The following is a 14398-nucleotide window of genomic DNA, read 5'->3' on the forward strand; positions in this document are numbered from 1 at the left end:
CTAAAAGGGTCTGAAAGTTGCTAAATCTAGTGCTAAAGTCGCGCTCGTGTGTGTGAGATGCGGGAGCTGATGGCAGGGGGCAGTGGATATTTGTGGCGGTCAATGTGGATATTGTGGATGAGTTCTTCTGTGTCATCACGTTCTATTAGTTCTACAGCTTCAGTTTCGGAACTTTCACGCTTAGTAACACATACAGCTGTTCCCTCACCGCAGTGCAACAGTGAAAACGGACCCCTTGCAAACAGTGTCGCGTTCCGAACGTTGTTTAAGCGACATGCACTGGTATTGCGGTATTTTAAAAATTAATATCATAACAAAAATAAACACCGGTATTCGGTATGAACCGGTATACCGCCCAGCACAACTCCATAGTGTACGTGATTACGTCATCACATTTTGACAATATTGATTTGTCAGAAGAAACCAATGCATTTCGTTCCTCTGAGCCAAACAGGAACAATTGTTGACGCTTAGTCCCACCCCCGTGCCCAGATTGGTTCAAACTGTCCCATATTCAACCAATAAACATAGGTTTTGGTCTTTTGAACCGCCATTTAGGATTTTTCATTGCAGATTTGAACAAACGCAAAGTGAAAGTAAAGTCTGTCGTGACTCGTGTGTGCATGAAAACAAACACAAAATAACACATTTGCATGAGAGAACTCTCTGAAAAAGCCCAGAAAAACACACGACGGAGTACTTTGACATAAAACAAACCAAAACAAAGGATGAAACCGCGGTACATATCGGATAAAGCACTGGAATTTATGTCTTTGCGTCGCTACTGCAGGTCGGTAAAATCGATTCCGACGCAGAGTACAGCCAGCAGATCGATCATTTATATTCTGTATATTATGTAAATAATTCTTATATAGTTCATAAAGATTATTTTCACTATTTGTTCTGTTGCACTCTGTATATTTCTCACTCATTTTGTGTGTAGTTTGTGAATCATTTGCACTGTTTGCATTTTTGTTGCAGAAGACAATTTGTGCAATTGTTTTCACTAAATAGCTGCACGGTTTGTGTTTGTTGTTGTTCATACTCCGATTGAAAATATATTTCTCTGAAAAAGTCACTTTTTTTACTGTGTTTTGTTATTATATAACACTGATTCCATTTTCTTTACTCCCTAAATGTTTTTTGGACACCTCTATATTGTTGGTAAACTAATAGACCTGTTTTTCACTGAAAAGCGCCTATAACAATATTGTAATAAATGGCTATAACTTGCTTGGGGAATGGTGTATGTAGACAAAATTTTATTTGGAAGTGTAAAACACCCAGATACAACTTTCTAAAGAAAAAAATCCAAACTTCAAGATTTTCAGTTTGAGTACACATTAAAAACACCCAATCGTTGCTTGCGTTTTCTTAAAATTCTGGAAATTCGTTCATTCTTAGGGAAAACAAAAGGAAAATTTGGACTTTAAATTAGCTAGACTGAATCTTCAGGTTCTCCTGTTTGTAATGATATATGACACTTGATGCTGACTGCTAGAATAGGTCTTAAAAAACAAAGAAAAGTGCAGGTGTGTCAGGTGCCCCTTTAAGGGTTAACTTCTGCGATTTATTATTTTCTGTATAAAAAGCATCTGATCGAGCGGCCAAATAAAATAAGTTTAGGCTAAATACTCAAAATACTGATCTTGTATCGAGAGGATCCTCACGCAAAATATTGATACCAAATATTTTAACTAGTAATTTTCTTACATATTGTGAAAATGAATGCACAAATAAGCTGTGGGGAAAAATGATAGCTCTCATTCGAACAGAGAGAGTTGATATTGACGGAGACCGGAACGCACTATATTATAGGCACAACTAAATTATAATGGGTTTATGTGAAGATTGTTTTAAGTTCACTTAAAATGTTATTTTTAAGCCTATTAAATGTTAAAAATTATGGCTTTCAATTATACCGTAATGTATAATTACAGGGGAAAAACTATATGTGGTTTTTCATATATTTGGATATTTAATGTTGAATATATGTATTAGGGCTGCATGATAAATCGAAATGGAATCGAGATCGCGATTCCGATTCGACAGAAGCTGCGATTGTCATGCGTATCTTTCAGTGAAGCACGGTTCTGTGATCAGCAGTAAATCTCCATCCAAAGGCCAGAGGGCGCTTTATCTCAGTTCTTATTATTATAATTTTCATTAAAATAGAGTATATTTATAATACAATGCCTTTATCACTGCTTAAATACTATGAAATATGTTGCGTGCCTTATTCTGTGTAAGAAGCCACATCATCTCACAGAAGGATTTATTTCAAACACTCGACTGACGTTATGAAGTGAGTTTGGAGTAAAAATGTTATTAAATGTGGTATTTTCACATGCTTTCAGATGGAGCAGCATTTACTTCACAGAGCCGTAGTTCACTGAGAAGCTATGCAATTTCTTTGATTTCATAATCGCGCAATAAAATCGTCTGCAATTTTTTTTGCGTAACTTGTATGCGCATGACAATCGCATTCGATTAATCATGCAGCCCTAATATGTATTACAATATGAAAATGCATTACAAGTTTTAATGTTAGGTTCAATTAATCACAATCAATTACAGAAAAAATGTGCGATTAGTTCATTTTTTTTAATCGATTGACAGCACTGATTAAAATATCTGTAAACAACCTAGTTTATTTATTCTCATGATGATTTTTTGCAGTGATATCAAGGACACAACAGTTGGCACTTTGTCGCAGCGCATCACCAATCAGGTTCATGGCCTGAAAGGGCTCAACTCCAAGCTGCTGGATATCAAGAGCTATCTGGAGAAGGTTGTAACCGGCAAACTGCCCATCAACCACCAGATCATTTATCAGCTGCAGGACGTGTTCAATCTGCTGCCTGATGTCAACCTGCAGGAGTTTGTCAAGGCCTTCTACCTTAAGACCAACGACCAGATGCTTGTGGTCTATCTGGCCTCGCTCATCCGCTCTGTAGTGGCGCTCCACAATCTCATCAACAACAAAATAGCAAACCGTGATGCAGAAAAGAAAGAGGGCCAAGAGAAAGATGACAGCAAGAAAGAAAAGAAGGATGAGAAGGATAAAGATAAGGACAAGGAGAAGGAGAAGGGAGACGCTACAGCCAAGAAAGATGACAAAAAGGAAAAGAAATTAACCTGAACTGGCATGAACTTGGGCTTACACAATCTTGGCTGTATGAGGGAGTAATTCTACATTTCTTTGCCTCCTCTTGTAACAATTTGTGGTTTAAATTGGGCTTTTTTCTGTCTTTTTGATATAAAGGACTTGTTTTTGTTTTGATTAAAAGAGAAAGAAATTTGCTTTAAATGTTCTTTCCCTTTTTGATGTTCTGGTCCTTATCAAGGTTGACCTATTTACACTCACATTATTAGACCATGAGAATATCAAGACAGGTGTCCAGTGTTACAGCAAAGTCCAACTGCAGACATGTCATTGTATTTACACCGAGATTTCTTTTTTTATCATAAAAACTAATGTCAAACAAGCTTCTGCAGCCGAACCTGTTTTATTTTGTTCATTACATGCAAAGCACGCAGTTTGTTAAAAGTTCACAAAAGAGCACATTTGCAAAACATATTTTTTCCTTGCTAGTTCATAAAAGAAAATGTTTCAGAAAAATCTGCTCTTTAATAAAATGGTACAGTTTGCTTGTTCTGAAAAGAAAATTAAAGTTTAATTGAAATGACCATGTGCATTGTAGGAACAATTCAACTTCAGCAGAGATGCAGATATTCATTTTCTTTGAGCAGATAGAGCAGGAAAGAAGTAAGCGATCCTCTTGTAGGAGCACGTGCCAGTGATGAGGACTAGGTAGTTTTGTCAATATTATGAGTTTCTTCTTCTTCTTTCTTCTTACATTTGATTCCAAAAAGACTGAGGATCTTCACTAGCATCAGGTCAACGATTTCCTCTTCCTCAGAAGGCTGAGTATCAGAAAAGTAATTTCAGTTATCACATTTAAACCAATGAACGTTTGCTTATGCGACTTAGTCTAACAGCAGAAAACGTAAAAAGTGATTTGTATAACACCTGGTGATTCTCTTGTTCTTCACCGAATGCCTCAAGGATGATTGAGACAAAGAGGGTCAGGATCACAAATGTAATGAAGATGACGCAAGTGGAAATGATGAGAGCGCCGAGCACCGGATCAGAACTCAGCACCTGCAGAGGAAGCATGAAAGATGTGATAAAGCAAAAGCTTTTGGTCTTGGTCTGTGAATCATTTTACCAACCTCATCGTAATTGAAGATTCCAAACTGCAAACTGAAGATTGTTTTGAACGCATCTGGAAAAGTTCTGTATGAGTACAGCTTCCATCCAAATATTAGATTGCACTATGAAAAGAAATGAATGCTTTGATTTAAGAAAACATTGACAGAAAAGCACCTACAAATGGAAGCCTATGGGGTGGCCATTCAATGTTTTTTTCTTTACATTAAAAAGGACAAGTCAAAATTATTATTTGTGGTAAATCGACAACGTAACACAAGATGCTACTCATTGAACTTAAAGGGGCAGTTCACTTATAAATTAAAATTCAGTCATTTACTCAGCCTCATATTGTTCCAAACCCGTATGAATTTGCTTTCTTCCTAATTCATTTCAAACCTGAGTTGCTTTCTTCTGTGGAACAAAAAAAGAAGATATTTTGAAGAATGTTGGTAACCAAACAGTTTCATGTCCCATTGACTTAGTATTTTAATCCAAACTATGAAAGACAACAGGACTTGAAAACGTTTGGCTACCCAATATTCTTCAAAATATCTTATTTTTTTGTTCCACAGAAGAAAGAAACTCTTCTTTGAAATGAGTTGAGGGTGAGTAAATGATGACAGAATTGGGTGGATTATCTCTAAAGATGAAGTATGCCATTCTGGGGTATGTTAAAGGGGTCATATGATGCTTTTTTAAAGATCATTATTTTGTGTATTTGGTGTAACAGAATATGTTGACATGATTACGTTACAAACAGTATTTTACACTGTTATGGACAGTAAAAGTCATTGCCCTTACAGTAAGTGAATAGGCCAAGAGGATAATGAAGATAACCACAATGAAGCTGGACATATCGTTCCATGCCCGCTGCAGTGAAGAGGTGATGAGGTGAAGTTTAGGGTTGAGTCTCAGCAGATGCCAGAGTTTTACACAGGCCAGAAGAACCAAGAAAGCCATGAGATATCCCAGTGTGGCATCTATGACAGCTGTGTCATGGAAACTGGGAAACCTGTAGGACAGGAATAGCATTTTTACCATGTTTAGTTCATCCATCCATCCATGCTCCAAAACCACTTGTAGGGTCAATTGCATGTTCAATTTATGTTCATATCAAAACTACTTACTGATCTTTGTGGTTTTGGTAGTATTCAATGTCTTTGTCTCCCTGCACTGTTCTCTTGATGAACACTGATAATGAACTCCAACTTAAAATGATGATTGCAAGGTCTAACAGATTCCACTTGTTTTTGAAATATGCCCATTTCTGCCGCTTCAACAGCTTTGCCTGTCCAACCCCAAACATGTATGGTTTAATTGGAATGAAAACAGTATAGCAATTAAAGGAAAAGTTTATACAAAACTGAAAATTCTGTCTATATTTACAAACCCTCATATGAAAGCATATTTGTCTCACAATTTTGTCTCGTAATTCTGAGTTTATATCTCACAATTTGGACTTTTTTCTTTCAATTCTTATTTTATATATCACAATTCTGTGTTTATATCTCACAATCAGGGCTGAGTAGTAACTGATTACAAGTAATCTGGATTACGTAATCAGATTCCAAAAAATTAAGTACTTGTATTTAGCGTATACTACATTTAAAAATGCTCACAATAGATTACAGTTACTTTTTTATGGATTACGTGATTACATATTATTCATTCAATGGCACTACATTTTCTTTTTTCTCTTTTAAATTTTCCTTTCTAAAAATCCTACTGTAATACCATTTAGCTTTAACTATATTCACAAATGTTGTGTAAATGCATTTGCAAACCATGCTTATGAATTTGAGGGGGAAAAAACACCTCTCATGCAATTAGACCATGTATGAAACAAATAATTATGCAAATTACACTGTAAACACTGGCGATGTAGCTGTGAAACACTATGTCATTCTCATATCCAGGGACTTTTACAGTAACTGTTGATTCTGGAAGTCTGGACTATAATATTTAAAACCTGGAAGGCTTTGGGCATGTGGGTTTAGAACAACATGAAGGTGAGTAAATGATGACAGAATTTCATTTTGGAGTTAAATATTTTCTTAAAAGTTCTATGAAACTATGCTAGAGAACTGACCTGCAAAAACATGTAGTAGACGATGAAGAGGAAATAAAAGACCTGAGAGGCCACGAGAAACGATTGAAAGCCACCTGTGGACTGGTAGAGACGGACACTCTGAACCACGCTGCGAAACTCAAATGCACCTGTAAAGTAAGTGTAAGCTCAGTTTTGCAATAAAACAAGAAGACTTTGTATGAATGGGAATGATTGTTCTTTTTCCTCACCCACTGCAGTGCTCTCTAGTATCAGTGTGACAATGCAGAAGAGGTTGACATTAGCATTGTACACCGTGAACTCTGCAAAAACTGCCCTTGTGTACATATCCAACCAGGTGGAGTCAAAAAGATATCGAAGCTTCCTGTTGGTTAAAGAAGGTACGTCGTTGGAAAAGTATGCGTAAAATAATATACAACACTTTCAGGTATGATGACAGAATTTTTGGGTGTACTATTCCTTTAAAAATTCCAAAAATGTTGTTTTTAGAGAACTGACCTGTAAAAACATGCACAAAAGGTGAAGTGTATAGTTTTTATGAGTAAATCTTGACAGCATTTTTATTTTTGGGTGAACTAATAATAATACACAACATTTTTCCTTGAGGGCCTCAAAGGTGAGGTAGGCGATTTCGGAGAGGCCAGCTAGCTTTGAAAGCATAAGATCCCACCCTCCCTGCAAATCATTCTCCAAAGCCACACCTCCTCCAAAACACATGACATATGCACACAGGCAGAGCAGAGGCTAACCAGCGACACGATGAGAGACGGCATTGGTGGAGGGTTCAATGCAATGCTGTCAGATTTCCTCATGTCTCATTCACCGGTAAGAAAACATTAAAGTACAAAGCGCTACGGCTGTCGCGATTCGTCGATTTTATTCGCTACCGCTACGATTTAATTAAATAATTATATGCGATGCAGTTCTAATACAGTATATGCGCTTTAATTATTTTATTTCTGGTAAATACTCCTTTAAAACATGTTTTTTGATTATAATTTTATTATTAGTAGACTAGAACACATGGATATGTTGTCATTCTTACACTATAATACTGAACTTTGATTTCAGTCATTTGGACTATGAGATGGACACTTGCTTCTTGCACTCTATGTTTCACTTTTGCTTTAAAAAAAGGATTTAATAGAAATTTGGATTTCATTTGTTTTGAAATTTTTTTTGTAGGAAATTAATCGTTAAGATTAACCGATTAATCGATAAATTACTTGATAGATTAATCGAAATAAAAATAGTCGTTAGTGGCAGCCCTATTTTGTAGTGTATATTTTATTATTTTTACAGCATTTATTAACCTTGGTTAATGCTAATTTATAAATTGTTCTTTATTGTTTATAATATAATTTATAAATTCACCACTTCATGTTGGTTCATTGACTTTTATTTTTATTATTTTTAATGATAATATTACAATAATAACGCCTTCCATTCTCGCTCGGTCTGATGATGTATCATGTCTGCGTGAACAGGGTGCGCGGAGGTATGCAAATACATATGTTGACAGGCAGGTAGGACAGCCTAATGTAGTCTTCAGATAGAGGGTTATGATTGGATGAATATTTTATGATCGTACGCCTTCCACAGGCGATATAAATACACATAAATAGATTTAGACCACTTAACTGATTGATATCGGGATGTGAAGAGACTTTCAACCAGTATAACTAAAAATATTTTTGAACCAAATCACCTACCCTGCCTTTAAAGGGTTAGATCACACAAAAATGAAAATTAGCCCATAAATTACTCACCCTCAAGTCATCCTAGGTGTATATGACTTTCTTCTATTCGTCTGAAGGAAGAAAGTCATATACACCTAGGATGACTTGAGGGTGAGTAATTTATGGACTAATTTTCATTTTTGTGTGAGCTAACCCTTTAAAGGTAATTTTTCGGATGTTAAAATACTTTCTGCTACCCCAGTTCAATGTGCAAGTCAACTGATAGTAAGCCATTCTGCTTGGTCCATCTTGTGGGGAAAAAAAATGGCAGCCGTGTTTATGCGATTTCTCACCTGCTAGCATTTTGCAGGTCAGAATCGAGGTCCATAACATAGCCTCCTCCTCTATAAAGTGCAGTCATACCCCAAACGGGGACTGCTTTGAGCGCAGACTGGCTTTGGTACTGCCAAGCTGTGATGGTGTTCTCAGAGCCATTAATGAAATTCAACTCATCCCAGCCTGGACCATAAGTGCCCATGTCCTCATTTTCCCAAGAGTAAGGGGCACTGCAGTCAGGAACAGCGTGACTCATAGACTTAGCAATCTTACAAGAGTCTCTCTTCACCCTAACTTGACGAAGACGAGCGCCCCCAACAAGTTTCGAGTTTCCATCCGTTATAAAGCCTTGGAAATGAAAATGAAAAAGTCATTAAACACAACAGTCTTTATAGAGTCCTTATAGATCTGATGGGTCAGAACTACCTTAAATATGAGTTAAAGAAGTTGTGCACTTGTGATATTCATGACAGGTCAAAATAACGGAAGTACCTGGATACTGTCCAAACAGGTTATTAAGAAGTACAGTGTTCGCCCAGGTAAACACATCATTGTGGTTCATACTCTCTGAAATGCCATTGCTGAAGCTCTGCCGGATGTGGTGAGCGAGGTAGAATCCATTTTCATCTCGCTGACCATATGCCACCAAGAGCAGCATCCACAAAAACCCCAGAAAGACTGTAAAGGAAATACAGGTCTTTGCACAGCCGTCCTTTCATAGAGAAATTGACTAAAACCTAGCTAACAAAAATATGTTGTGAGAACGTTTTTCCCTGAAAACAGGCATTTCTGATTGTTCTCTGAACATTTGAAAGTTGAAACATTTCAAAAAAAGTTAAAGTTTTAAAAAGTGTTTCCTTGGCTATACAAGCGTTATAGAAAACATTATTGCTGCGTTCAAGTCCTCCTGGGACGTTCGTACTTACGAGTTGACAAGTCATAATTACGACGTCAGGTGCGTTCAAGTCAGTTTAATCGGCACAAGATGGCGGTGTACCTTCTTTTAATAAATTACAAGAAAATACAACAGGGTCTGCATTTTTTTACTTGGATTTCAGCTGCGTAACAAGAACATGACCAATTTAAGTTTATAGGACAACTAAACTATCAATTTAAACAGATTTACCGTCAACTACAGACGTTGCATCCATCGATTCCGCCATGTTTCTCATTGACACACCCCCAACTCCGAAACTCTGGGCTTAAAAGGGAAAAGAAGTAAACTTTAGCATACCTTTAAAAAGAGTACTTATTACAGAAATAGTATACTAGTTTAAAAGTGTATACTTGTGCATACTGAATGTAATGTTTTTCAGATACTTAAAGTCTGTGTAAAGCAATATTAAATATGTATTCTGAGTTTGTCACACAGAAAAATGTGTTATTAACCACCCAGACAAATTTGAATGATAAAAAAGGCAAGTAAATAAAATAAGGTTAAAAAAAAATGTATTTCCTCTCTGACGCTCTGAATTGCCTTTTCACGAACTTTAAAATGCATGGTAATAACAGTTAAATGAATTTGTATTATTTTATTAGTTTACATTTATATTAAATCAATTAGCTGAATTTCAGAGTGTTTTTGACCCACTTAAAGGCACAATACGTAAGATTTTTTTATTAAAATATCCAAAAACCACTAGAACAGTTTTTTATATTTTGCTGACTTGTGTACTTACATGTCACGCTCGTTCAGCGGCCTCGTTTCGCTTCGACGGCTTCCAGCCTCGCCCTGCTTCATTCTACTACGTTAACAAATCATCCATGAACATGATTTCTGCCCTAGTCCCGTCAGATTGCGTCGGCTGTGGGGATGAAGACCACAACTCCCATGTTTCCACACTCAGTCACCGCGTCATCAAACTACATCTTTGCTTCTTTGTTTATTTTGAATACGCGCCCTCTAGCGGCGAAAATTACATATTGTGCCTTTAAGTAGGATTTAAGTTAATCTTTAAAGGGGTCATATGATGCTTTTTTAAAGATCATTATTTTGTCATAATTACTTCTGTTGTCTTTGAAATGTGATTAAAGTGTACTGCCGAATGTACTGACAAGCATTTAGGGTTAACTAAAATACACTTTAATGTCATTTCTATTGAAACTTGTATGTCATGTATTTAAATAAACTTGTAATTACACCTTTGTAATGATGAAGTTGCAATTTAAGATTTATATTGAAAATACATGATTAAATGTTGAAATGTAATATTGCATAACACACAACAGTTAAAATTATTTACATGTGCTTTAGTATGTTAGTCATCAGTGTGTACTTCTTTCAAAGCTTACTAAAACAATGACATTACTTTTAATTTTACATTACTACCAAATGCACATTTTTAACAGGGTGTTAAGAAAGTGTACTCTATTTAAATACACTTAAGTGGCCTTTATTTCATTAATATATTATCTGCTATATATTTTAAAAAGATCTTCTAAGCTTTGAAGGACAGTGAGTGCACATTCAATACAATTAAGCGCACTTCTTTTTGGTTGGCTGGTTATTTGTGCTGAATACCTGATTTCCAGTTACCTGAGCGAGTGGATGTTTTCTTACGCAAGGTATCAATAAGTTCTGCATCCTCAAAATTGACTTTTTTCACCACCAATGCAAAGAAAATGGCTAAACAAAGCACCTGCCAAAATAAAAGCACAATACCACTGTCAAAATGAAGTAACACTGTAAATGCAATACAAGTATATAGCGTTTTGCCTCCAGCTCCTTACTTTTACAGGCTGGGTGAAGAAGAGGCTCTCGGTGAAGGACATCGCGATGGAGATTATCCAGCTGACCGAACGATCCTTCCCGTATTTCAATCCATACAACATGGTGAAGTACCCTGATACCAAACTTGTGGCCGCAACAAGAAGCCAACCCACATACACAAACCACCAGGGCAGACCCTTCCTGCTGCTGTCTTTCTTGGGGCTCGAGCTACAGATGCGCTCCTCAGTGGGTCTGGAGGAACGGAGACTTTCCAGCAGTTTCTTCATGCTCTGGACCTGCATTAACACCTGACTGTAGCACCCAGGCTTGGAAAAGTCTGAAGGCCCCAGCAGCTTCACTTCTCCCTCCACGTTTTCAAGTTGTTTGGAGAGATGATGGGTGTAGGGCCAGAAAACCGAGGAGGTTTCATTTTTGTGTATTAAGTGCTGTTGTTCGATGAGGTTCTGCAGCTCTGACAGCAAAGTGTTGATGTCTTCCTTTTCAGAGTTTTTCTCTGTTTTCGGGTCAGGGCATCTCATGGCATTTGCAAACAAGTACGTGATTCTCTGTATGTCCTAATGAAAAATGATAACATTTGTATATATTGGCAAAAATAATGTGGCATTAAACAAAGTAATTACAGCATAACCATGTTTATTTGTTTGGAACATGGATCCATGGTAATACTTTTTTTTCTTTTCGGAATTCAGTAAATACTCTACCATTCAAATGTCACTATGATGAGTTCACTATGACACTAAAACATTTAGAATGATTTTCACTTTTCAATTTTCTAGTTTCCACACTACAATAAGCATCACAGCAATTTTCAGTTGTGATGACAATAATCCGAAATGTTACTTGATCAGCAAATCAGAATATTAGAATGATTTCCGAAGGATCATGTGACACTGAAGACTGGAGTAATGATGCTGAAAATTCAGATTTGCATCATAGGGATAAATTACATTTTAAAATATATTCAAATAGTAAACAGTTATTTTAAATTGCAATATTATTTCACAATTTTACGTTTTTTTACTGTATTTTTACTGTATATGGAGAGCATAAGAATGTTCTTTCAAAAATCGTAGCGAATCCAAATCTTTTAACGATAGTGTACGTGAATATTTAGGTACGTGAATATAGTGGACACACTATATATCAAACTGAATCATACAGAATGTGCATGATAATTAATAAAGGACTTACTTTGATAAGGAAATCTACAGTTAAATTGTTCTGATCAAAAAGTGGAGAGGCGGCCTCATATGGGATGTCTCTCTCCATTTGAGGAGGCTCAGACTGCTTATGCTCCTTTTCTTTCTTTGTCTTCTTTTTTCGGGGACGGGAATGTCTGAAGATTCCCACAATTACTAGGTTGACGGGGAATACAATAAAGGAGCTCTGGATGCCAATCATCACCTCACTCCAGGTGAGTTTAATCTGACCTTTGGATGAAAGAGAATCAAAAAAGAAACATTGGTTTTGACTTGAGATGTCAATCAATTTAAATTGTGTTCTTTGTGTGTGTGTGTGTGATTGTGTGACAATATTTACAAGCTCATATTCGCATATATCATAGTACACTTAAGTATTTTTAAAAACTAAAAGTTATTCAAAGATTGTAGCAGGAGAGTAAAACATTGAATAAACGGTACAAAAAGTCTGAAAGCTGAAATGGTTTGTTAGGATATGACAATATTTGTCCGAGATACAACTATTTGAAAACCTGGAATCTGAGGGTGCAAAAAAATCTAAATATTGAGAAGATGGCCTTTAAAGTTGTCCAAATGAAGTGCGTAGCAATGCATATTACTAATCAAAAATGAAGTTCTGATATATTTAAGGTAGGAAATGTACAAAACATCTTCATGGAACATGATCTTTACTTAATATCCTAATGATTTTTCACATAAAAGAAACATCAATAATTTTGACCCTTACAATGTATTTTTGGCTATTGCTACAAATATACCCCAGCGACTTAAGACTGGTTTTGTGCTCCAGGGTCACATATATGATTATGTCATTATTTTGAGCTATACCCATATCCATGGTCTGCTCTGAGGGGTCTGTGGGAATCCCGTAGAACATGATACTGGTCAACATGGAGCAAAGCAACACTGAGAAACAGCACGAGACACGCTGCACACGGGTGAAATTACTGCTGGGGGGCCGACTGACCACAGAGTACCAGATGTGACCGTCACAGAAGTCTGTTGTTGTTTTCATGAAGAATAAATTGCTGCAGAAAGGAAAGTCTTTTAGTTGCATTTTCAAAAGGTCAAGTCAAAAGCCACACTGCGAGATGAGTGAGCTCACCTGAAGCCTTTCATGTCCGCCTCTGATGCTACAGGAAACACTTTTTCAACCGCACAATCATCTATATCAACAGCCAGCCACGAGCTGCACAGGAAGTGCCACTTCTGCTCAGTCTGCAGGTCTTCTACCATCACCATGTTAACATACCTGAGAAATAAGAAATACATTTGTCAAGCACATTAGCTGTTGTGAAAATGAAGTGTGCTTCCATGTATTGAATATGCACTTGTAGTGTACTTCAAATCTTATTTTTTTATTACTATACTTGCAGATAATATAATATTAATTAGTACACTTGACGTGAACTTTATAATAATACTGCATTAACAATTATACTTTAAAGTACATTTTAAATCATTAGGTTTAATACTCTTTTTCATGCTTTAAAGAAATACACTAATTTTGATGTGTTGAGTAAAGTACTTGATTATTATTTTAACTGTAGTGTGTTTTTTTATATTATATTTAAAGTTAATATATTTTAAATGTACTACATTGCAACGTCATCATTACAAATGTGTAATTATAAATATATGTAAATACATGACTTTCAATAGAAGTTACATTAAAGTATATTTTAATTTACTATAAATGCTTGTCAGTACATTCGACAGTGCACCATATTTCAAAGACAAAACAAGTAATTATGAAATTACATATAAATATGTACTTGTGTAAGTGGGTCAAAAAGCACTCTAAAATCTGCATGTAATAAAAATTGAATCTATAATACCTTTTCATTTAATTGCAATTAACATGCAATTTTGTGTCTGAAAACATTTCATTCAGTTCACACTTATTGTATATTACAGTATAGTATACTATAGTATATTATTTTCGAGCATATTATTTCTGTAATATGTACTCTTTTTTTTAAGGAGATGCTAAAAGTACACTTCCTTTTCAGGAAATTCTGACAAAAAAACTGCTTTTTAATTCATTTTTCACTTTGGACACTTGAATGAGTAGTGAGGGTGAGTATATATATACAGTGGGTACGGAAAGTATTCAGACCCCCTTCAATTTTTCACTCTTTGTTATATTGCAGCCATTTGCTAAAATCA

At 35.9% G+C, this 14398-nt stretch overlaps 2 protein-coding genes across 2 annotated transcripts in view; one reads left to right on the top strand and one right to left on the bottom strand.

Moving 5' to 3' along the window:
• LOC107659147 (26S proteasome non-ATPase regulatory subunit 7) overlaps nt 1-3488 on the top strand; it is a 6804-nt gene extending 3316 nt beyond the window's left edge. The window contains exon 7 of the mRNA XM_016447985.1: nt 2680-3488. Coding sequence (XP_016303471.1) covers nt 2680-3142 — 463 coding nt within the window. The 3' untranslated portion in view covers nt 3143-3488. The remainder of the gene's footprint in view (nt 1-2679) is intronic.
• A 69-nt stretch (nt 3489-3557) lies between these two features.
• Nucleotides 3558-14398, bottom strand: part of LOC107659109 (polycystic kidney disease protein 1-like 2) — a 31536-nt gene continuing 20695 nt past the window's right edge. Inside the window, 14 exon segments of the mRNA XM_074186901.1 lie at nt 3558-3927; nt 4034-4165; nt 4237-4338; nt 5018-5228; nt 5344-5504; nt 6306-6433; nt 6515-6648; nt 8317-8647; nt 8792-8977; nt 10836-10938; nt 11030-11584; nt 12222-12460; nt 13058-13257; nt 13335-13481. Of these exon segments, the coding sequence (XP_074043002.1) occupies nt 3811-3927; nt 4034-4165; nt 4237-4338; nt 5018-5228; nt 5344-5504; nt 6306-6433; nt 6515-6648; nt 8317-8647; nt 8792-8977; nt 10836-10938; nt 11030-11584; nt 12222-12460; nt 13058-13257; nt 13335-13481 (2746 nt within the window). The 3' untranslated portion in view covers nt 3558-3810.

Source organism: Sinocyclocheilus anshuiensis, unplaced genomic scaffold (assembly GCF_001515605.1).
Source record: "Sinocyclocheilus anshuiensis isolate Anshui unplaced genomic scaffold, SAMN03320099.WGS_v1.1 scaffold87, whole genome shotgun sequence".
NCBI lineage: Eukaryota > Metazoa > Chordata > Actinopteri > Cypriniformes > Cyprinidae > Sinocyclocheilus > Sinocyclocheilus anshuiensis.